Genomic DNA, 24,378 nt, shown 5'->3' on the forward strand with positions numbered 1-24,378 from the left:
AGGCAGTGTGTGGGTTCCATCCCTCCCCAGCCACAGGTGGAAAATGAAAGTCAGGAGCTGCCTTTCCTGTCTCAGCTGCTCTCCTCCAACAGAATCAGATCTCAGTGCCAACAAAAACAGCTCCAGGCCACACAAACGAGCCTTCTCTTTTCTCTCCCCCAAAAGTGCCATTAAGATCAGCTCCAACTGAGGACTGCAGGCAGATCTCAATCCCTTGTAAAAACCCTGAGCAACCCATGAGAAAATATTACATATTTATGTGGTTCAGGAGGCAAATACAATTTTCATGACCCTGTGTAAATATATGCACACACTGAGTGTACCCCATAAAGGGTATGTGCAAACACACTGCACTGCACGTGTTCACAGCTGTGTAGATTTTTTTTTTGCTGGCTTTAAAAAAAAAAAAAAAATCCTTGTGGTTTTGGGGGGACCTGACTCGTGTCCTGCTTGAATTAAATAGATCAGAATTAAAACTCCATTTTCCCCCAGGGTACGATTGTACTTGTGCTGCCAGGAGGTGCCTGGGCAGAGGCAGGGCTGCAGCTTCTTGTTCAGAACGTCTCTGGAAAACCATCCTTTCAGTGATGCATCCCCCAGTGACCCCCCACGGCATCCCCTCTCCAGGGGTTTGTGCAATCAGGAGCAAGCTGTGGGCTGTCTGGAACCCGAAACACTGTGCCAGCATCCTGGATCTGCATCAGGCAATCAGGTATACCCAAAAAAAAAAAAAAATCCAAATAAAGGAAACGGGGCCGAAAATCCTCCTTCCTACTCCCCTTGGAAAAGTTTGGCGCTGTTACGGGGTTGTTCATTACACAAGTGCTGCGGCAGAAGTTGTTTTTTTTTTCCAGTTAGAAGCTGCTGGCAGGGCAGGGACGGGCTCCGTGCGGATCTCCCTGGTTGTCACTAGAGGCCACCACCGACCTTCGGAACTGGAGCTCTCCAGCCCTCCCGTGCCGAGCATCCAGCGAGGGATGGAACTCACGGCTCGCATGAGGAAATGGCTCGTAGATCCATCCACACCTCCCGAGATCCGAAAGAAACGTTGTTTTTTTTTTTTTTTTTGTCTCACTCGTGGCCAAACATGTCAAAAGGAATATTTCTCTTCGGAGCCACCAGCCCTAACCAAAGTGCTGTGCGAGGAGTGGGGTGCTGGAAGCGGCGGCAAGAAGTATGAGCTGTCTTTCCAAATCCTGACAGCTAAACCTTAGGGAGCAGGATGTTCATTATTATCACTTCAAATTACAACCCTTCGTTATGAAGGTCTGGGTATCTCAGTTTTCAGGCAGCGATAAACTCCGAAGGAAAGGTTACTTTGGTTGTGTTTCTATGGTTTTTGTTTTGCACAGTAGTGCTGTTATTTCCAGTGGATCCGTTCCCAGAATGTCTTGGTGACTGGTTTGAGACTGTCTCTGCCAAGATTAACCTGGAAGCAGACCCTGAGTGCTGAAACAGCTTCCAAAAATTGGTCATTTGTCTCACTAATAAGGCATGAAAAAGTGTGGGTTTTTTTTTTTTTTTTTTCCCTCTGCACTGATAACTTCACAATCACAATTCCTGTCTGCTTGCAGCAACATTGCAGATTTCCTGCTTTGAAATTGCTCTGGCAAGAGTCTCTCCCAGTGTGTGTGTTTGATGCATTTGATGTTTTCTTTTCTGGTATGGATGGTTTGGGGGTGCAGAGGCAGCACATCATTGACTTCTGTTCTGAGGAGGAGCTGTGGGTCGTGGCTACTTCAGCCTCTTTGTATCTCCTTTTCCCTGCCTGCTCCAACCAATTATTCCTCTTAATTGAAATACGCTTTTCTCAAATTATATTCCTCATTTTTGTTGCTTTCTACAGAGCCTAATAACAGCCCGTCACACTGGCTCCTTTGGACTTGTCCTTAGGACATTGGAAAGCCAAAAAAATTTACCCTCGAAGTCTAGATAGTTATTGAAAGTGTCTTCACCACAGCTGGCTTTATGATTTTATGCCTTTAAGCTCCTGATGCATATTCAGGCATTCAAAAGGCAAATTAAGGGTGTCCAGGAGAAGCAGCCCTGCACCTGCCTCACCATTAGGTCATGTCCCACACCAGGAGCTCCTGCCACAGGGACACTCCAAACTGTCAGCCATCCATGCTTCTGTTTCGTGCCATATTTGTGCACGCAGCGGGTTTATGGCAGCCCCAGGCCTGGGGCTCAAGTAGCTCATTTCAGTATAGTCACACCATTAAAGATACCATAAAAATGCAGCTTGAAAAGAAATAAAAATTTTTACAGAGGGAGCAATGATGAGGAAGCAACACCTAAACCATTAGCTGTGATTTCTCAAACATCCTGGTAGAGTCAATAATTAAGATGCTTTTGCTGTATAATGCAGGACGTGGAGGGGGGGCAGGGGGGGCAGCCTCACCACCATTATTCTTTTCTTGCTTCCCTGTTTATAGATCCTTCCTTTTTCTAAGTGATTCATACACAGGAACGGGCATCTCCCAGCAAAAAACTTTAGAAACCTTTATAGGTCAGGGTGTGGACATTGTGAAATGTTTTACTGGCTCTTCTACCTATTCTCTCTGCTCCAATAGTCCATGGAACCAGCAGGTTTAGCAGTGCCCTGATGGCGAGATTTCCTTTCTTCTCCCTCCGAAACCTTGTTAATTTTGCATCTGCACTAACAAGGAACAGAAAGCAAAAATCTTTGCGTTCTGCAGAGGTGGCTGTTGATAAATAAGGCCAAGCCCTGGCGGTGTGGGGCCAGCTCCCCAGAAAGAATGTGTGTGATTAAGAGCGCAAACTGCGGCTGCATTACCTCATCGCACACCTCTTCCAGGGGATCAACACTTCACTTACCAGAGCTGCCTATTGTAATGCACCTTAATAAGTTTTAACATTTCTACAAGTGAAATGAGCTGTGACTCATGCCCAGGCTGGAGTGCAGTCAAGGCTCTTGGAAATCACGCTGAGGATTATTCCGTGCAGGACTGCCTTAAATGGCAGGTGAAACTGCGAGGAGCCGGCTGTGAGCGCTGATGGTTTCAGCCTCCTTTTATAGGCTGAGTTCCTGTGTCTTGTTGGTTTGCAGGGGTGTTGTTGCATCATTCACTTTTAGAGTGAGAAATGCAGCTCTTTCCTGCTCATAGTTCTCTGTTGTCCATTTATGGGAAATAGAATCTATTCACTTGGCGGGGGGTCATTTTTTATGGTACTTCAAATTTTCCAATTCCTTTGGTCCTGGCCCTGTCATTTCCTTGATGCCAAAACAGCACTTCTCTGTGGATGGAATATTGAAGGAGACAAAACACCAGCTGGCAGAGTTCCATCAGTTTCAATACAGTGAATTAATAAAGCAATTTTTCAAGCCATACAGCATCATACTCCCGAAGATTTCCTTCCCTTCAAGCTGCTGCTCTGAGATTAGGAGAAGCACCACTTGTGCCATCTTCTTTAAACCCTCCCAAACACTACAAAGCCACCAAAGACACCAGCACAGTGCTCTGTACAGGGCTCGTTTCAGCCAGGCTGCTGACACAGGCACACTGAAGAACATCATCAGAGTATCTGCAGGGTCCTGACCGACCGTGAACACTTGGAATGAACCAATGGAATTATCTCTTCCCAGCAATCAGACACAGACAGGATTGCTGCGAGTGGGGAATGGCTCTTCAGGAAGTTGTATTATCTAATAGCTGGGCTAAGTAGAAGCTGTGAAGTGATGAATTCTAATTTAGTGGCTATCACTGACTTTCTTTGCAGCCTTGAGCAAGTTGTGTCATCTCTTTTTCCAATTTCTCAAGCAATAAAACGGGAATGATAATACTGCCCCCGTTCTTTATCTGCCTGGCTTCATCTCTCTGTGTGGTGTGAGAATATGATGTTAACAGTGCGTGCAAGTGGTAAATATTAGCATCATTATTTATTATTTAAGGTGCAGACCCACCCTAAATACATTTAGAAATGCATAACTTATCTACTAGAGCACAAATTCAGAGGCAATGAGTAACCAGCAGATACAGGGCACACATGGTTGGTGACACGAGCAGTCCAGCTCAGAGGAAACCTGCAGAGGGGTCTGGAGATTCTCCAGAAATCAGCAACTTTTGCCATAGAATATTTGCTTTCATTTGGAAAACAGCACGTGGTGTAACGAGTATTTGGGTGTTTGAGGACCAGCTGGTTTACTCCACTTAGTAAAAGACACCTAAAGGGCTGTGAGAGCCGTGGGTGAGTGGTGGTGTCAGCAACGGGGTGAGCCGAGAGGTCGGTGCTGGGAGCTGTGCTGGGCTCTACTGGTCTGACCAGTACAGAGCTCAAAGGCACAGCGGGGGGGGGGAAGAGAAGGTTAAAATCATCAGAGTGGTGGGGTGGAATGGGAATGGGAATTGTGCTGCCTCTTATCCAGGGGGACCACAGGCACGGGGAGCACGTCCCACCCCTGCACAGGGGACACCTGTACAGGGCAGAGTGAAACGAGGACAGGCGTGTTCCACACAGCACTTCAATTGCTTGCTTTCCCTTCTTCTTCCCTTGTAGTTCAAGCACAATAACCCAGCACAAAGCAGCTGCTTTCCTTTGATGTAGAAATAAGGGGCTACTTAGAAGTTTTGGTAATTACCCGTGTCGCAGCCATGCGGTTCTGCTCTGTAAATCTGGTAAAGGAACCCATCTTTAAATAACTCAGAAAATTGTTCAAGAAAAACCTCGGCACATTTTGTCCAGATGCTCCAAACACCAGGTCTGGCTCGTTGGATCTGGTAAGCCATAAGGAAGGACACTGTTAATTAGCCAGGAGTTACTAATCCTGTATTACAAGTTTCACCCAGTTTAAAGAAACCATTAGGTAATCCATCCAATGCTTTTGGGATCTCTTTGTGCAACAAGGGTGGAGAGTTGGGGGGCAAAGGGGGGTCAGGAACTGGTCCCGACACGCCAGCAGCAGAGCTCTGTATCACAGAGGTGGACTTTGTTCCGTTCAATCTGCATTTTCTTTGAAATTCTCCCTTTCCTTTGTGAGCCCTGTTTCAAAGCAAGGCAGGTAAGAAGAGCCCTTTGTGAGAATCCCTCATGAGTGGGGATGAAAGGGCAGGGTGACAATGTCACTGTACTGAGAGCCTGCCCTGGACACGCAGATGGCAGCTTTGGAGTGCAAATCCTCAGCACGCTCATTACGCTCCATTTTGTCTCTCCTCCTTCTGCCTTGCAGTTCTTCCTCATCCAAACATCCTAACGATGTTTCTCTTTTCCTTGCCCATATTTCAGCTTTGCACAGCGCTGTTTCTGTGGGGGTCTGAGATGAGGAGGGGGGAGGAATCCTGGATGTGACTAAAGCTCCCTGACGTTAGCACCCAGTGCAATCACCGCTCTCCTGACTGCAGAACCCATCAACAGAGACATTATTCTGAGAGATATAGTGAACATTAACATCAGACCAAATAACTGAGCTGGTTTTTTTGAATTCCCTGGGCCACCAAGTTTGTTTGAGAGAACCTGGAAAAGTACTTCCAGGCTCTGAAGGAAAGTGTGTAAAGACAGCGCAAGAAAATTTCTCTCAAGCTGATGAATAAATAAATGGTTCTTGGTGACAATTTTAGTAAAGTGACTTTGCAAGACTCCTACTCACGATGCTGCTTTCAGTGGTGACATTGAAAAGTTGTACCTGGGGAATTTGAATATGTAAATGTCATCTTTACCTTGTGTCACCTTTTTTCTTTTCTGTGCCCTTCCAGTTTTGTCCCTCCTGAAACAATGGGGCTTTGGCAGTCCTTAACCATGTTGGTGGCACTGCCACAGTGGGCTGGGGCACATGTAAGGGCAAGCAAAATCAGAAATTCCAAGGACCAGAGCAAGTAATGGATAAAAATTTATTGGCTGCAGTGAGGTATATGATGAGAGGCATAAGACCAGGAAAAAAAAAGTTGAGAGATTATTCCTTTTAAATTATAGTTAACTTGCAGAGCAACAACTGAATCCCAGACAGAGATTCCTGCCCCGGGGAGATGTGCACGATACATCTGTCACCAGCTCAGCTGTCACAGATCAGCTTCTCTTCAGCGTTTGGGTGACTAAAAAGCTCTTTAAGCTACCAATATCGGCAATACCCAGCTCTGTGTGGCCCTTCCCAGGGTCAGGCTGCAGATCATGTCAGGGGAGAGTTCACTGCAGTGAGTCCCTGTTCCACACACAGGGAGCCAGCCCACAGCTCCCACCCTTCCCGGGGTGGGGGTGGAGGCTGTGGGAGATGCCGGGGGGGAGCCACTGCTTGGCACAACCTTCCCTCAGGCTTGTGGGGGGATCTCGTTGATGGTGGAGGACACCACCTCCCCGTTCACGCTGTCGTGCACGATCGCTCTGAGCTTCGGTTTGCTCGTCCCGGCGTGTTCTGAAAGAGAGGGGAAGTTCCATCAGCCGAGGGGCAGCGCTGAGGCAAAGCCACCTGGCAGTCATTCACCTGCCTCTCAGCTGAGTTATCTTTTTGCATGTTTCCCTTTAAGCCAACATTTGTTATTGCCCTGCGTGAAAAATGTGCTGCCAGAAAGTCACCCTGGGTCTGGTCCAGGTCAGGGCAGATGAATAACACAGCGACAGCCCAGCCAATGCAAATCCAGCAGATTATGCGGGATGTCTGCAGGTCATGCTCATGCCAGAGTACGAGTTCCCAGACATGCAGATTTCTGGTTTGCTCTCAAGCCCTAACGCTGTTTTAGTCACCCAGGGAGTCTCTGTGCCTCCTCACATCCCAGGAAGGCTTCAGTCTGGAGTCTGAGCTGCGGCCACGTGTGTGGCTGATGGCACTATGGGCTGAGGCAGCCCAGGAGCAGCAGGCACGGCCTGACAGGCTCTCTGCACTGAGCCCTTCACAGCAGCCAGGAACCACTGAGAGGCTTCTCAAATACAGCCTGTGTGAGCCTTCCCTGCCACACACACCTGCCACGGCTCACTCAGGTGAGGTCAAAATTACTCCGAGGAAAATTTGATTGGAAATGACAGTAATTAAGAGTCACTACAGAGAACAAAGTAAGGGGCATTTACCTTGAGCTTCAGATTTTCTTGCTGTCCTGCAAAGATAATAGAGGGAAAATAGTGGTTATACTAATTTCAAGAAGTTTTTGATCCCCTTTTTCTCACTGTGTCTAAGGAGACCTCATCCCACTATGAGAGAAAATCTACAAATTTTACAAGTTTGTAAACCAGATGAGAGAACAAAGACGAGGGCAGCAGTTTCCTGTGCTGAGATGGCCATGCTGTGGGAGTGGGAGAATTTTTTTTTTTTTTTAATAAAAATTTACATTAATTTAGGTAATCCAAATTACACGGATACAAGTGTCTCTAAGTGGCTCAGGCTTTTTATTATGACCCATCACATTAAAATACCAACCCTTGATGTAGCATGGAACTCACAAGCTTTGATTAAGCATAAACAAACAAACAAATAAATAACCCAAATATGAGGACTCTCCTCTCATCTGTTCCAGTCAGGGCAGCTCTGCCTTACCCGTCAGCATTCCCTTCCAGCAGCAGGCGGTACGTGGAAATTTCCTTCTCCAGGCGGGTTTTGATCCCGAGAAGAACCTTGTACTGGTTATTTCGCTGCTTCATGTCGTGCCGAACCTGGCTCAGCTCCTCCTCGCACTTGGAGATGATCTGCTGCATGTTTTGAAGCGCAGCAGCGTAGTAATTCCGAGTGTCGGCCAAGGTGTCTTCCAGCATGTGTTTCTGGCAGGGCAGATAATGCCAAGAGACCATGATTATTATTTATGGGGTAGATATAACGCAGAAATGCCAGCAAATTTGGTCTCTCGCTCGAAGATTGCAAAATTAAGGCTGTGGTAATTTAAACACTTAGGGCATTTGCATAACTATTCCTGTGAAGGCAGCAGAACCACGAAGCTGTGTCGTGTGTGCATGAGAGGCAGAGCTGAGTCATTTCTCCCTGCTGTATCCGTTCTGCTCAAAGCTCTGCTCCTGGCACTGCTGCCTCTCCTGTCAGTCCTGCGTGGACTGTCCACAATTGCTCCAAAGTCTCCGGGTCACTGGCGTGTGAGCTTCAAGCTGTACAAGAGCTGAGCGATGTTTGTGAAACTTCCCCACCAACATTTTTAACAGTTCGTGCATTAAATAATTAAATGCAAATATGAACTTTGCATTATTATCTGTCTTCTGTACATGTTTGCTTTCTAGACCACGGAGTCAGCTACCCCTTCTCCACTCCTCCCCACATTTTGTTCCGAGGAGAGACACGAATTTTTCCCTTCCTGGTGATGGTTGCTGAATCTATTTGGCATGTTCTGTCAAACTCGAGCACGATCTGAATTCCAATTTCCCTCCCACTTCAGCGACTGCAATAAAGTTATTCTAGGCTGCGGATTTAAATGGAGAACTGGTCCCTGGCAACTTTGAGTTGGGGTAGGAGAGAGCAGCCCACGACACCTGCAGCAGATACCTTACTTATCTGTGCCTGCAGCTCGATGTCCAGGGCCTGCAAAGTCCGTGTGAGCTCCTTGATCTCGTTCTCGTTGCGCTGGATCTCCTCGGGACTGGGGGTTGCTGCCAGGGACGTGACTGAGCTCTGGGGAGCAGAAGCAACAGTAGAGCTTTACTGACCCTGCTCAGGCAGGCACAGGCACAGGGATCTTGGAAACAAGCAGGGAACAGCTGTTACCTGTTCTTTGTACCAGTTTTCCAGGCTCTGACGATTCTTTTCAATTATGGCCTCGTAATCTTCCCTTATTTCTGCCAGAATCTTGCCCAAGTCCTCAGTAGGGGCCGCGTTTACTTTGACGTTTACTTTGAAGTCTTGTGAGGAGCGATTTGCTTCCATATCCTGTTCATGGGTTAGCAGAGGGAACAAGCAAACTCATTTATGGAAGTGGAAAGTTTTCACAGAACCACAGAATCACAGCATGGTTTGGCGGGGGAATTGTTAAGTATATATTAAGTTAATATTATTTGGAACATTTATATATTGATAATACTCTGATGTGACTTAAACCAGTGACTTATGTTTGCTTGACTCAATAAAAATGTGTGAGAAGATCTTTTCATAGACTGTTTCTGGAAGAAATAGACTTAATGAAGAAGCACTGACATTTTTTATTTATTTATCTATTAGGAACCCCAAACCTTTGATGAAAATCTAACAGTAATTTCATCTTTCTTACCCTTTATGTTAATATTTATGGAACTATAACTAAGTTTACAGGAGAGTAATGTAAAAGTTCTATGTAATTGTTTAAGGAATAATTGGATTAAAGCATATAATTACTGTGTAAACAACATAATTACGGGACCAGTCGGGCAGGTAGGGTAACATTCCTTCTGGTGCAGCACAGCCTTCCGTGCCTGGTACCATTTTCAAAGCGCCCAGGCAGAGGAGCCTTTCGGGGTATGACATCACCGAGTGCGGACCAGCTGGACACCTGGATGGCTCTGCCTCCCAGGACCGTGGCTGGCTGTCAGGGGGGCAGCTTCCCCTGCCACTGTGTGACCCCAGAGCTTCCCTGCCCGCTTTAATAACCCGCAGACACCGAGCGGCACGTCAGGTGACAACCACAAACGGCACCAGATCAACCAAAACCAAACCAGCACCCTTTTGAGCAGTGGGGTTGTAAATGTGGAGCTACAGAGAGCGCTGGGTGTAGCTCTGGAGGAATTCAGAGCAGCGTGGCTTTTGAGAATTATTATCTAATTGCTGTGCTTGGGATTTTGCAAGAATGAGTAATTTTGCTTGAATCCGCCAGCCGTTCTTTTTAATTTGGATCCTCCGAGAATTTAGGGTGTGCTTGGCTCAGGTGAACCTGCTCTAGGTGACCCTGCTTGAGTCCAGGGGGGTGGACAAGGGGACCTCAAGAGGTCCCTCCCAACCCTCAACCTCCTGTGAGTCTGGGAAGTGATACACCCAGGACCGAGGGAAAAGGCTGGGGTGATTGAAACCCAACAGCACCCAGTAACATTTCCCATTTCCTTGAAATCTGGTGTACTTGTACCTAAGTCTTTTCTGTCCAGTATGTCAGTTATTAGCAGCTGTGTATGACAGATGGGCGGGACAGACTGCAACAGCCTGTTCTCTCTGAAACCCTGGCGTAATTGGTAAAGCAGACACAGACTTTGTGCCTCACCTGACTCTCATTGGCTGCTTCAGAAACAGGATTAGGCCCTGAATCATCAATCCCACTTACAGATTGTGGGTCTTACTCAGTTAATTACACGTTAGCAAAGATTCGAGCGATAGGATTTTACCAAGGGCAACTTTTTTCTACCTCCTCGTGGTCTTTCCTCCGGAGGATGTGCTCTTCTCTCAAGCCCTCGATTTCCATTTCCAGATCCGTGTTGATGATGGTCAGGCCGTCGAGCTCCTTCCTCAGGTTCTCCACATCCAGCTGCACTCCCTGCCTGCGACACTTCTCTGCTTCGTATCTTTATGAGGAAAGAGGACACAGGGGGCGTGTTGAGAGCTGCCCAATTCAGGCTCTTGCACACGGAACATCAAAGAGAAGTCAGTCCTGCGTGTGGGCAAGCACAGGGAACAAACAGCCAAGGCAACACATTCTGTTCCTAAAACGCTCTATTTGAATATTTTTGAGCAGTCCTAACAGTAAGATGGGTTTCGCTGTTCTTGTGTGTTTCGTGTTCCTTTCTCCCTCACAACCCCTCCTATGTGGTAAGAAATGAAATCGTTTTTTCCAGAATGGTAATTTTTCAGTCCTTCAGAAGGCAGGAAAAATCTGAAGGAATCCAGTTATTCCCATCCCTCCCTAACCCCTTGCAGTGCCTGCACTGAGCCTCAGGCAGGGAGATGCTGCCGAGGACAGAAGAGGTGATAAGTCCAGGAAACAGATTTGGGCTGGACTGGGAAGTGCAGTGCGTAGATGGGATAATTTGTAATCCCAGATGACAGTTTTAAGTGCCTTTTGTCACAAGTATCAAGTGTCTGCTGCCAAACCTGCTCCTCAGGACCTACACTAAGTATCATAAACAGGGTGACTCAAGGTTCTTCAGCAATCATTTGTGGGTTTTACATGCTTTGTTTTTTTTTTTTTTCCCCCTGCTCTACATTGTTTTTATTCACCCAATATCACCAGAGAACCTCAGTAAAATCACTTCCCTATTGGATTAGCAAGAAAAAAAACTCCGACATTTTGCTCAATCCTCTTTCAAACTTGATCAGGAAACCAAAGAAGAGCTTACTTGAGCCTGAAGTCTTCAGATGCCATGCTAGCGTTATCGATTTGTAAAAGGATACTGGCATTGGTGATCTTGCCATCCTCAATCTGGAAAACAGAGAGAATCCCACAGGAGGCTCAGTGTGGCCACGGGGTGACAGCAGATAACCTGTGCTGGTTTAGCCTCCCTGCTGCTTGGAGGAAGCATCTAAATAGTAGAATTTCCATGTAACAAGACCATGGCAATAACAGCAGCTCAGTTTCCTGATTCATTTAGATGTTCTGCAGTTTTTGTCCATAATCTTACTTTACTCTTAGTCTTACTTTTTTTTTGGGGGGTATGAACCAAGAGTTGCCATCTTATTTCTGGCCAGGTAGAGGATACGATTTCTATTACACAAACTTCATGGTTTATTACAGAGTAACAGTCACTGCCTCGCTCCGGTTCTGTGACTGGATTTTGATCCCATTCAGCATCGCTGACAAAGCTGCCTTGGGCACCTTTAGAGCAAATTTCAGTAAGAACCATTAAGCTGTGTCTGAGTACAATCCAATGCTGGCATTAATGATATGCTAAAAAGCAGCACGTGCAGGAGTGCCTTGCTGAGTCGGTGTTGTGATGCAGAGGCACCACAGGGATGGTGGCAGAGACTCCCAGGCAGGGCACTCAATCCACCACGGGCTTCAGCCTGGACTCACAAGGACAATGCCACTGGCATGGAGTTGTGGCCCATTCAGTCATTCACCTGTGACTCCAGCAGCACGGAGTCATCAGTTCATGTTTCTGATTTTGCTTTGGGATTTGAAAAATTGCCCAAAGAGGTGCAAGAGGAAGCACAACTTCCTAATTCCTTCAGCGTACTCAGGGCACGCTGGAAAGTCTTGTGAGACCCTGAAAACATGGAATGGCTTTTAACTACAGATCTGAATGCAAAAAGCTCAGCATTGTGTGCAAAACCTTTGGAAGAATTCCACCAGGAACTCATACAGAATTCTCAGGAAATCATAAATGTAGGGCACTGAGTCCTTTTCTAACAGAGAGGAAAGAGTTATGTGGCCACAATAGCACCAGTCACTTCCACTGAGCACCCACAGAGCACACCAAGGGGCATCGTGGCTGTACCAAAATCATTTACAGAGCTCTCAGCACCTTCAAGTTAAACTTCCCACACCTCAGTGAATCACAAAGAAACGAGGAAACGACAAAATTCTCCTGAAGTGTCAAAGGTTCACCTCTTGTAGTAAATAAGAAGGTGGAATGTTTAACTAATCTGTTACAGACTGTGCATTCCTGAGCAATTAGCAGCACACCTCGGATCCTGCCCTGGGACACAATCAAGGCCAGCACAACTATAATACCCTGAGCGTGTGGCTGCCTGGAATCTGCTGTCAGAGAAGAGGCAGTTCTTGAATCCAGCCTCGGAGAATGGTAAATCCTGCCGTGGGATCTACAGGGTGATGAGAAAGCAACACGAGCGCTTGATCTTTGTGCCACTCCATAACCACGCTGGTGCGAGGAGTTGCTGTGTGACTCTTGCCATCTGAGCTCCCGTGGGGGCTTTGCCCACTGCTCTGCAGCCAGCAGGGAATCCCCACCTGTTCATAATCACACGGAATTCCTCCCTGCATCCCTCGTGAATGGGGCTGTATCACAGTCTGCAAGCTCACAGATAACTTCATTAAGGACTCACATGTTGCTGTTTAGGAAATACACCCCCAATTCCTTCTCAAAATGAGGATTTTCCAAGAAGGCCTCCCGCACTGGCTTCTTCCTCACATGTCTAATGCCCTCTGTCCCATCTCCTGGAGTGCTCTGTGGGTGACTTTGCTTATTTTGCAGCACAAGGTGCCTGGATGAGGCAGTTACCTGGAGAACAGGTGCTGTTTCACTGTGTATCTGGGTTACAGTGGATCAGGCTGCAGCAAAGCAACTCCTCTCGCCACTGAAATGTTCATCCTCAGTTCAGGCATCCAGGGAATGTGTGGTCCAAAATGTAGGACCCAAATGATTAAATGCCTCCAAGGTTCAGACAGACAGTATATAATAAGCTTTCTGGGTTATTGGATATAGGATCCTAACTTTGGTCTAAATTTTATTCCAGGTGCTAAATTAGTTTCACCTTTTAAATGAATGTTTAATTAATTTAATTATGGTTAGTAATTAGATGCTATATTTTCACTCATTTTACTGGCAGACTTGCTGCTAATTGCAATAATTTACAGAGAAAGTTAAAATTCTGGGCTCGAGCACTGAATTGTCACCTGTAAATGATCCTTTCCTGGCCCCTCCTGCCTCATCCAGCACAGCCACTGGCCTCCAGGTTCCTGTGGCCAGGGACAGCTGTTTAAGGGGTGAGAGTTAAAAATCAGTGGTTTGGGTACAGCCTATTCAAAAGTGAGGGCTTTACCCCAGTCAGCATCACGGTTTTGTGCTTGTCCTTCTAAATCTTTCTGATCTATTCATTCCAAATCAACCTGAACACATTTATGTTCTCCATGAGCGAACTTTTATTCCTCGTTCAGTTAAAAAGGAAAGCGCTCCAGTGCCAGGTCTGGGGACGGTGACCTCTCTTTATCCCTAAAACAGAAATGGGTGATGACAGTTCTGGCTCTCCCTACACAGGTTGTGGTCGGAGCGCCTCATCTTCTGCCTGGAGGCAACACTTTTAACACTGAGCAGGGAGTTTGATTAAGTCCCTGGCCCCAATCAGCGAAGATATGGATTAACACCATTTCCAAGCCCTTTTGAAAAGAATTTCTCAGGGTCCTGAGAATGCCAAGTAATCGTATCGTAAAAAGTGGAGGGAAAACGACAACATTGCATTTGGAAGAGCTTTGGGTTTTGCCCCATATGGGTATGTAAAGTTAATTACACTGATTAGTCACACAGCTGGTTACAGTGCTAAGGATGTTCATTATGAATACAGATTAATATTATGCTTAAATTTGAAGACACGTGAGTTTGGGAGATTGAAAGAGTTACTGTTGAACATTAATATTAACTACTGGCAGGAACCAGAAATTCTCCTTTTAATTATAGTGAAAACATCCACAAGGAATTTGTCGCTGCTATTTTCTTAATTACAATGAAGTATTTTTCCATCTGATTACATAAGCTCATTGGTCCCAAAACTCCTGTAGTTTCATTGTCTGCTACCGCAGGAATCAAAGAGCTGGAATGCCCCAGTCTGTCTGGAGACAGCGGCAGGAGAGGGGCAGGCTCTGCTCTCCTCCTGCTTTGTAATTTGCTCGTCAAAAAGCCAGAATTCTGCCAGCTGCAGTTACTCAAGCCCCAGTTTCAGAGCAGACAGGAACACTTGGCAGCACACGGATCCCTCCACTCTCTGCACACTCCCCTTCGCCCCCTCCCAGCCTTTCTAGTGCCCACTCTCCTCCTGCTGAGCACGAAGAATGTTTATGCCCAGGCCCCGGATCCACCTTCCAGGGGATTTCTAACATTTCAAAGGGTTTTATTTAACTTCTTTAGAGGGGAAACCGCCAGCATAAAGAGAGCCCAGATTCCTCAGAAAGAGCACAGAATGACACAGTCCCAGCTCTGACTTACCTCTCTTTGCATGTCAGTGACGTTCTGCTCGTACTGGTTGAAGTCATGCCTCTTGCCGTGGGACCTCGTCCTGTGCCACTCTAGGATGCAGCTCTCCAGCTGAGCGTTGGCTGCTTCCAAGGCTCGCACCTTGTCCAGGTAGGCGGCCAAGCGCTCATTCAGGTTCTGCATGGTCTGTTTCTCATTGCCCCCCAGGAAGATGCTCTCCCCGTGGTGCTCGCCGAAGCCTGCCCAGGCTGCCCCTCCTGCGGGCAGCCACAGGGGTCTGGCGGAGGAGAAGGAGGCATGTGTGCTGCTGGCACCGCCATCTGCACTTGACGCTCTGTAAGAAGTTCCTTGCTGGGCCAAACCACACCCCGAACTACCCCTGAGGGACCCAGAAAAAAACTGGAAAGGGCCTTGGCTGGTGCTCATGCTTTAGCTCTGTGTGAATCGAACCCCGGGTTTGGCTGCCTAGCACTGAGCAGCCTCTTCGCCTTCCCTGAGCAGCTTTATGCCTTTTCCTGTGGGAGTTTCCCTTCGATGAATGACTACAGCAACAAGATTGTGTCATCACGAAACGTGCTTCCTCTTGGTCAATTCTGAAGCATTTATGAGCCGGCACGCTGTTGTTGTTTGGAATCAACCACATACCGGATTGCTTTCCTTTCGCTTGTTTGGGTTCTTTTTTTTTTTTTTTTTCCTTTTTTCTTTTCATATGATAATAATGAGGTGTGGCCAAAATCCGTAGGTGTGGAACAGGATCAGCTCTGCCTCAGACTTCTCTCTAACCCTGTAGTTAGCATGTTATGTTTTCCTGCTCATGAGGGGAATAAATGGGGAGCTGGCGAAAGGGATGGGGCTCTGCAGATAATTTTCTGTCCCAATTCTCAGATGCAGAATTACAGCAGCCTGTGGATCCTCAGACTTGTGGATCCTCAAACACAGAGGGTCCTGTCAGCCACCACTAATGACAAACAGCTTCAGCCTGTAGGAGACACCAGGCTTTAATGAAGTGATCCAACTTCTAAAAAACCTCTAGTCTGGAGTCATTAATGCCCAGCTGTTCCCTCCAGCTGCCCATTCCCAAGGGAAATACATGAGAATTAGATACTTTATATTTTCCACTGTTTTTCTCACGATTTGAGGTTCAGTCCTGTTCCAGTGGTCTTGCCACAACAGGCAGCAATGCAGGGATTTCCTGCCGTTCCCAGCACTAACACGGTTAAGATATTTGTATCTTTAGCTATAGAAAATATTTACAATATGACTTTGTAGCAACACCCAAAAGCTTCAAGCAGCTTTTTTAAAGCTGCCAGCCTTAGAAATTCACCTGGCAATCATTCAGGAATAGTCTTCCTCTGAAGTTTCAGTGATTTCTGTGGAGCTGCTTCCATCAAACACAGAGCGGGCGAGTTCTGTTCCTCCTGCTGGTAAGGGGGGCTAAACTGGGAAGTGTTCCCGTAGCAGCCCCTGGGGTTAGTGGATTACCTGGCCTTCAAGGGTAGTTCTGGTGTGCAGCTGAGGGACGGGGGACAGAGGAGAAAGATTTGGGAAGAGGCTGGTCTCCTTAGCCAGGTGGAAGCTCAGCCCTTTCCCGGGGTCTGCCTCTGCCCTGCTGCTCCCTGCTGAGCGGTGGGGTCGGGGAGACTGCAGGGAGCTGAGTTAAACTGTCCTGGGGGAAACCTGAAGGGCTTTGTTTCGCTCTTGTTTCATTTGGAATGCTGCAGCGGTCGGGAATTGCTGCACCCCAGCCTTCTTCCCCGGGTACCTCCCGGCCTCTTGCCCGACGGAGCAGGCGATGGGCTCCTCCTTGTGGCTCGGGCTCGGCTCTGCTCAGCACCTGCTCCTTTCCTTCTTCCCGGTTCCCCTTCCATCCTCTCCTTCCTCGGGCACCCCGATGTGGAGAGATGCTTGGCATTTGTAACCGGTTACAGGTTTTCCAGCGAATGCCTGGCTTGTCTCTCCCCAAACACTCTGGTAGCAGCCCCTGTCCAGAGCTGCAGCTCGGGGTCAGCCCTGCTGTTGGAGAGCGGGGTGAGCTTGAGGCGCCAGACAAAAAATGAGGGCCTAACTTGAAAAAAAAAAACAAAAAAACAAACCTCAAATTATGATAGAACTGATGATATCCTGCTGTTCAGTTCATCTCACCAGAGATCATTTTCAGACTGAATTTCAGTCCAGCAAGCTGGTGGCTGTGAACTGTTACAAGGAAATGGAAATGCACGTGTATGTACGTAGCAGTATGTGAAATAAAACGAATCCTTCATTTTGGGATATTCCCAAGCTGCCTGGCAGCGAGGCTGGCAGTGTGTGAGGCCAGAGAGCCTCTGTCCTGCTCCCTGAGGGTTTCACGGAGTTACCAAACCGTGAAAACCAGAACTGTGCTTTCTCTTGCAAGTAATTACGAGCACAGGTGGTCTGGGACATGGGAAGTGCTTCCTGTGAAGCTCAGCCTTTCCAAACTGGAAAAGACACCACACAATTTTCATGAACACATGTTGAGGACCCAAGAGAAAGACCAAACAACTTACTTCAAAACCCGACACGGCTCTTTGTCAGGCTCTGTGGGTCTAGGGTTTAGTCAGCTCTTTAACCCAGAGCAGAGAATGGAAACCATGATCAGAGTGTGGAAATAAACCCTTGTCAGCAGATGGCACCCTTGGATGCTCCCTGGGAGCTGGGGAATGGAGGAATGCACTGTCCTGGGTTGCTTCACTTCGGAATTGTGCTTGTTGTACTGAATTGGAACGGGCCAAGCAGATTGAGCTGAATTTCTAGGCTGCAGTTTAAGCACGGGAGAATATTTTGACACCTACATCGTACAGGTCAATGTCCTGCAACCATCTCTGGTTCATTCAGCTCCTCCATCCGGAATTCACATGGATGGATAGTTGTCTGTGGCTGTAGGAAATTCCCTCTCTTGCTGTTTGAGTGATGCAAACAATAGTTACCTTGGATCAGGACAAAAAGGTCCTTTGTACTGCTCGGCTTTCCTCTTCTGGTGGGTTGCGATGTTGCTTTGAAAGAACCTCTTCCCAGTTCCTTCCAGTGGGAATACCAGCAGGATGTGCATTTCTTACCAGTGGTACCAGTGATTCTGTGGCCTCACTCGTGGCCAAACTGGTGGTGCCAGCAGTGTAAACTTCTTTTTTTCAAGTATCAGGAAATAGGAAACAAAAAAGTAGTGGCTCTAAGGAGGTTGGAAGGAAAATAAAATTCTAGAAACAACATCATTTTTGCAGATTATGTGGACTGAAATACCCATCAATGGGGCTAAGGACACCTTTTCCAAACAGGTTATAGGAGCAAAATACAGCATTTAGGTAACTCCTCGTGTACTTCTGAGGTTGGGATTCGCCAGGCTCTTGGAGCTTTGTCAACATCCCCTCAGTTCCTCTGGCATGGATTCGCATCTGGGAGAAGGTGACGCTTTATTTGCGAGTGAATTGCAGCCCCGTTGTGTGCTTGGAACTGAGGACAAAGAGCTTTAGGGTTTTTTACATTATCTTCTCCATTTTTTAGTGATACCAGCTCTAGATCCCTGGAAGAATTTAGTGGCACATCATATTTGCCCATCGCCATCACTGTTTTTATTATTATTAAAGTTATGATTGTTATTGCTGTTGTTACCCTCGCTGGCACTGCCACACTGACTCCAAAAAACACCATCAGACTGGATATATTTGCACAAGCAGAACAGAAACTTTATTATGTAGGAAACAATAGAGCACTGACAGAGAACAGGCATCTCCGACCCAGCGAGTCAATGCTCGTGTACAAAGGGCAGAGCAAATCTAAGGAAAGACATTCTTGGATACATCCTTGTGATTTGGGGGGGAGTGAAAGGCTCTTCATCTCAGCATTAGCCAGTATGGAGGCTGTACTGGCATCACACCATGAAAGAGGGGACTCAACATTTCTTTATGGGAATCTCCTGTCACGGGTAGAACCAGATCTTCCCTCCTCTTCTGTGCTACTGCGGCCTCTTCCACCGCTCCCAAATGATGCTGTAGGAGGAATAAAACAATTAAACAGGGAAGAGGAAAAAAAAAAACAAAACACCACAGAACCAAGACCCTGAGGAGCTGAGCAGTGTGGTTGTGTTTGTTTCCTCACAAGATCTTTCACATATCAAAGGCAGAGCTGCCTTCACATCTTATCTACTTTCCCTCCTGGTCCTTGCACAGGGAAACTTAGGAGTGCACATCACATGTGGATTTGGAAGTATCTTGTATGTTGTGTGAACAGAAGAGGAATTTAGAAATCTTTGGGAGATTTTGGTGGTTTGGAATCCCATGGCAAGATGATGGTTTCAAAAGTGAACATAAAATAAAGTATTATGCTTTTGCCTCTACATGGTACAGAATGTGGATTTCTAGGAAGAAATCGAAGGCAAAAAGCCAACAGGTTTGTTTAATCCTATTTTGCCTGTTCACTTCAACCCTTTGTTAAATAAAAATGTTTCTTACCGTCCTTGGGGTTCACCCCTGACAGCCTGTAGAAAAGAAGAAATATTTGATTAATGACCATCCCTGACCCCTGTCCCCTGAAACCTTTGATCCATTTAGGAATTTGTGTGAACACCCAGGATTTCACAGGGCTGCTCTCAGTGGCTGGTTTCTCAGGTGTGTTGATACTAGAGGTGGTGTCAAGGTGCTTTCAGCTTTGAAATCCACCCCTGTGTACTTGAGGGGGAATGCCAACAGCCGTCAGACCAGTTCCTTGTCCTGGTATATCTCCATGTACTGCTGCTCTCCTCAGAATGCCTCCTCTAAAAACTGTATAAGGACTAATCCCGTGTATAGATCACAAATGAGAAGTGGGCATGAAAAAGCAGATTTTCCTGAAGTAAGCTGGGGTCTGTACCAGGCTCTTTTCTAGGTGGGGGTACTGATGTGTGAGGATGGATATTTTCACCTCTGCACAAATGCAGAAAAACCAAGAGCTAAAGAAACACAGGGAGCAGGTTTTTATAGGTTGTTTCAGGCTGAAGGCTCTAATTCCACTGCCAACAGAGGGTTATGTGAGACATACATATTGTGCCTGGTGCTTTCTGTAGCCGAATTGGTGGCATTTATATTTTCAGATGCTCAGCACCGCTGACGTGCAGATTTAGCTGGAGCTGTGACAGCACCAGGGGTTTTCCTGGGCACCTGCTTTGCCAGTGCCCCCCAGGCTTTGTGTGCAGTGACTCAGCCCCAGCTCCCACCCTGTGCCTGCCCTGATCTGCTACCAGGGCTGGGACAGAGTCACGTACTGCGAGTCCTGGCCCTCCAGCAGCTGCCGGTACGTGGCGATCTCCTGCTCCAGGCGGCTTTTGATGTCCATGAGCATCCTGTACTCCTGGTTCTGGCGCTCCATGTCGCAGCGCAGCTCGCTCAGCTGCTCCTCCACGCTGGTGATGAGGGCCTGGATCTGAGCCAGCTGCGCGCAGTACCGACCCTCCGTGTCCCGCAGGTTGGCCTCCAGCCCGGCTTTCTAAAGCGGGATCAAGTCAGAACGGGTTACAACGCAGGCTGGTGCCACGGAGGGGGGCGAGGAGAGGCAGGAGAGCAAGGGAGGATGGGGACAGCGTGTGGCAGCGCCTGGAGACGTGCTCGGGGCGGGTCCGTACCATGCTGAGCTGCGACTGCAGCTCGATCTCCAGGCCCTGCACGGTGCGGCGCAGTTCCGTGATCTCCGATTTGCTGGTCTGGATCTGCTGCGTGTGGGTGGCGACTTCACGGTTCAGCTCGTCGGTCTGCGAGGAAGAAACAGCTGTAAAATCGCACCCACGGGTGTATGAAAAGAATCCTGTTATTTCAAGGAGGGAGGCGACTCCGGGGCGGTGCTGCCGAGGCCTTGGTGTGACTGTACCTGAGTGAAGAACCACGCCTCAGCATCCTTCCGGTTCTTCTCAGCCAAGGCTTCGTACTGTTCCCTCATCTCGGAGAGAATTCTGGTCAGGTCGATGCCAGGAGCCGCATCCATTTCCACGTTGACCGTGCCGCTCAGCTGGTTCGAGTACTCCTTCATCTCCTGCGTGGCAGGAAGGCAGAGGACACAGAAAGATCAGGCTCCCTCCTCTCACCCCCTTCCTGCCCCAGCAATCCCTGCCATGGCACACTGGACCTGTGCTGTCAAGTCTCACAAGTCTCACATGAAACATTTATCCCATTTTCTCTTCTCTCTGTGTACTCTCACACACCACACATGTGTTTTACATGTGACTTATACGTGTGCTTCATTTACCAGAGACACAGACTCCAGAGGGAAGTGATCTCCTCTGCGCTGCCAGGACTCACCTCCTCGTGGTTCTTCTTCAGATAAGCCAGTTCCTCCTTCAGTGACTCGATCTGCATCTCCAGGTCGGCCCTGGACAGGGTCAGCTCATCCAGGACGCGGCGCAGGCCGTTGATGTCGGACTCAACGCTCTGGCGCAGGAACAGCTCGTTCTCGTACCTGCAGTTCAAAGCAGAAAAAAGCGCTGGAACGTGCCCTAGTTTGTACTCAGTGCAGCAGTAAAATGATCACATTTAATACAAAATACAGGAGGAACAGTGGGCAGTAAATGAAAAGAGACAGATTGAGAAGAAGTGTAAAAGAAGTAAAAGTGGTTTTTTTCCAACATCCAGCTGTGGCACATGGAGGCACAGGCACAGCCATCTCATTTCGTTCCTGAGGAGGACGTGACCATTCACCCTGCAGCACCTAATGAGGATTATCAGCATCAGCAGAAATGCTGTCACACAGGACAGGCCGTTTGCAGTGTCCTCTGGGATTTTCAGTGGAGGAAAGCACAGGTAGCCTGGGGCTGCCTGGGACGTGAGAGGGAAAAGAGGAATCTGCAGGTGCACCACTGCAAGGGAAAGCAGCTGCACAGGGACCTTGATCATCTACTGAATGTGTTGCTGAGCCTGGGGGGTGAAAAAGCCCCATGTTACTCTTGGTCTTTCTTTTCTAAATTTCAGGCTCTGTGGCAGAGAATTTCTGCAGCCCCACAATAGTCTCTTCCTTCCACTCTGTTCCTTCTCAGTGAAAATCCCAACCTATTCCTGCCTTCTTTCCCCCGTGACTCAGGCTAGTAAAAATAGTTAAGAGCATCACTAAAAAATGAAGAGCTGGGCTATAATTCATTATGCAAACTGCTCAGTGATCTGGAGGCTGTGTTCTGTCATGTTTATATTCTGAATTGGTCCTTCATCAGTTGATTCTGTTTGCCAGGGTTTTTTTGCATCAGAATTTACCAAGGAAAAATACCTGCCCATAATTTCAAAATGTGCCTTTCAGTGACTGAAGAACTGTATTTTCTACATAAAAAGCAGCATCAAGCTTCAAAAAACTGTTTTGAGAGAAGGAGACAAGCGGAGTGAAGACAGATGTGCCCCAGGTGAACTTACTTCAGTCTGAAGTCGTCGGCAGCCAGCCTGGCATTGTCGATCTCCAGAATGACCCGGGAATTGTCGATGGTAGCAGCAAGGATCTGGCAATTAAGAATCACAGAGAAAGCTTCCTGTGAGTAACGGTGAAATATGGGATCCACGTTCCATGAGCAAACCAGGGAGCCGAGACACTCTGTGCAACGTGGATTAGAACCATAATTAGGAAATGCATTTGTACAACCCCTGATCTTATCAGTAGCCAGGAGGATCACCTGTCCAGCCTTTGAGGCCTACTTGTCACATTCTTTACTATTTGATTCCTGAAAAAACATATTGATAAACCTAAATACATTTTGCCACATTTTGCTAACGTTTAGTGAACATTTTAATTTCAGCAAACACCACATTGTGGTGATAAGGTATTTGGTGTTTAAATTGAAAACAAGCTACTCTTTTCTGCTAGAATGCTCATGACCTCTATGCATTTGGGACTGAGGAATTCAGCATTTCTTCTCTAATTGTTTGAGCTTATGTTAAAGAGATGGAATATGCAGCTCCATAACTCTTAAAACTCCTCTACATATGAATGTCTCACCTTGTCTCGGAGATCTTCAATTATCTTGTAATAATTGCTGTAGTCCCGGGCGGGGCTGGTGGGGGCTTGTTTCTGGTACCAGTCTCGGATTTTCACCTCTAAATCCGAGTTGGCCTCCTCCAGGGCCCGCACCTTGTCCAGGTACGAGGCCAGCCGGTCGTTCAGGTTCTGCATGGTGATCTTCTCGTTGCCGGAGAGAAGCCCATCGCCGCCGCCGAAGCCACCGCCGAGGTCAAAGCCGCCCCCAAAGCCAGAGCCCCCTCCAAAGCCAGCCCCTCCACCAAAACCACAGGCTGCTCCCCCGCCAAAACCTGCTGAGTAGCCCCCCCCAAAACCGGCGCTCAGGCCCCCGCCGTAGCCGCCTCCTGAGGAGGAGACGTACCTGGCCGAGGAGACGGAGACGCCGCGGCCGCCGGAGCCGCCGTGGATGCTCGGGGCACGGAAGGTGCCCCCGGCGCGCACCGAGGACAGGCGGGAGCTGCCCCCAGCGCCCCCAAAGCCACCCCCGTAGGTGGAGGAAGAGCTCACGAAGGAAGTGGCCATGGCTGGAGAGAGGGAAGGAGCAAAAGGGCAGCTGCGCGGCGTGGGCAGAGAGGAGAAGCTGTGCCTTGGCTGCCCCGCTGCCTCTTTTATACCCTCGAGATCTCAAACCCCACTGCAGCCCTCCCTCCAAATTTCCTCCTCCCTGGAGGTGAGGCCAATTATGATGACATTCCTGACAAGAGGCGCTGGCAGCACATCGCAGGGGCTTGGGCTTGGGGTTTCTTTTTTTAATTAAACAAAAGGCATGAATCAGATGAGTGTTTTTTCTTCGGGCTATAGTTCTGAAACTTGGAGTTTACTCCCCTGACATTTAAGATTGGAAAAACAAAGTGAGCGCAGCCCCACCCCACCTGCCCGTTTACAAGGCTCACCATGGCTACATTCTGAAAATCAACTTGATCTGAAAACTAAGTTAAAGTAAAATTCTCCTTTCACTGAAAAATATACAATCATCACTTCATCTCACTGCTATTCGTTATTCTCTATCCGAACTTTTCCCTTTAAAATTTTGGAATTGAATTTGAGATGTTCTTATTCTTGACTGTTGCTTGGAACTAATATTTAGATTTTGGAGCCCGAATTTTTAGTAGAAAAAGCACCTATTCATGGCATCGTGTGAGGAACAATCAGCGTCCATCAGTGTGCAACGGAGAGTGGGCGCAGTTAATTTATTAATGCTTGTGAGATATAGTCAAGAAGAGCAACACAAGATTGAAATAATTAAAAGAGGAAATGTGGGAGGACTAAGATCCTGCTGCTTTGAAAAACTTTAAGAAACTGGGCTTAAGATGAGGAAGTGTGAGCTGCTTGTGTACCCTGCTGGGATGGGGGGCGTGGGGACTGCGGCAGAGGGGGAGTTTGGAGAGTGGTGACACTCCTTGGGTGAAGGATGTTGAGATGCTACTGCAGGTGCAGGGATGAGCAGCCTTTTCACCTGGGGATGTGAACTCGGGAGGGAAGGAGCGGCCAAGTCCAGCTGTGATGTCCCTTGCCAAGGCTGGCTCTGGGCACAGCCACTCACTCCTGGCTGAGCCCGAAACTCGGGGTGTTCTCTGCTCTGGAAACATGTTTCAAACCGAACCTGGCCCTTTGCCACGGCCCTTCAGTTTTGCTGCCGGGCAGATTAATGGCTCTGCATACCTTGCCAGATCTCTGTGTCTCCATGGGTTGGTGGCTCAGGAAACAAGT

General features: G+C 47.8%; 2 protein-coding genes across 2 annotated transcripts; both read right to left on the bottom strand.

Moving 5' to 3' along the window:
• Positions 1-5,857: 5,857 nt before the first annotated feature.
• KRT23 (keratin 23) lies at positions 5,858-15,201 on the bottom strand. Its single transcript, XM_027905933.1, has 8 exons — positions 14,710-15,201; positions 11,170-11,252; positions 10,242-10,398; positions 8,645-8,806; positions 8,426-8,551; positions 7,478-7,698; positions 7,015-7,040; positions 5,858-6,364 (listed from the first exon to the last, which is right to left on the bottom strand). The coding sequence occupies exons 1-8, from the start codon at positions 15,121-15,123 to the stop codon at positions 6,261-6,263; spliced, it is 1,293 nt and encodes a 430-aa protein (XP_027761734.1). The 5' UTR covers positions 15,124-15,201; the 3' UTR covers positions 5,858-6,260.
• Positions 15,202-18,371: 3,170 nt separating this feature from the next.
• LOC114069261 (keratin, type I cytoskeletal 15-like) lies at positions 18,372-23,190 on the bottom strand. The gene is made up of 8 exons (XM_027905925.1): positions 22,648-23,190; positions 22,071-22,153; positions 20,976-21,132; positions 20,548-20,709; positions 20,306-20,431; positions 19,949-20,169; positions 19,161-19,186; positions 18,372-18,698 (listed from the first exon to the last, which is right to left on the bottom strand). The coding sequence occupies exons 1-8, from the start codon at positions 23,188-23,190 to the stop codon at positions 18,613-18,615; spliced, it is 1,404 nt and encodes a 467-aa protein (XP_027761726.1). The 3' UTR covers positions 18,372-18,612.
• Between the last annotated feature and the right edge of the window lie 1,188 nt (positions 23,191-24,378).

This window comes from Empidonax traillii, unplaced genomic scaffold (assembly GCF_003031625.1).
Source record: "Empidonax traillii isolate 1590-97213 ecotype Southwest subspecies unplaced genomic scaffold, ASM303162v1 scaffold1222:size288430, whole genome shotgun sequence".
In the NCBI taxonomy this organism is placed as follows: Eukaryota; Metazoa; Chordata; class Aves; order Passeriformes; family Tyrannidae; genus Empidonax; species Empidonax traillii.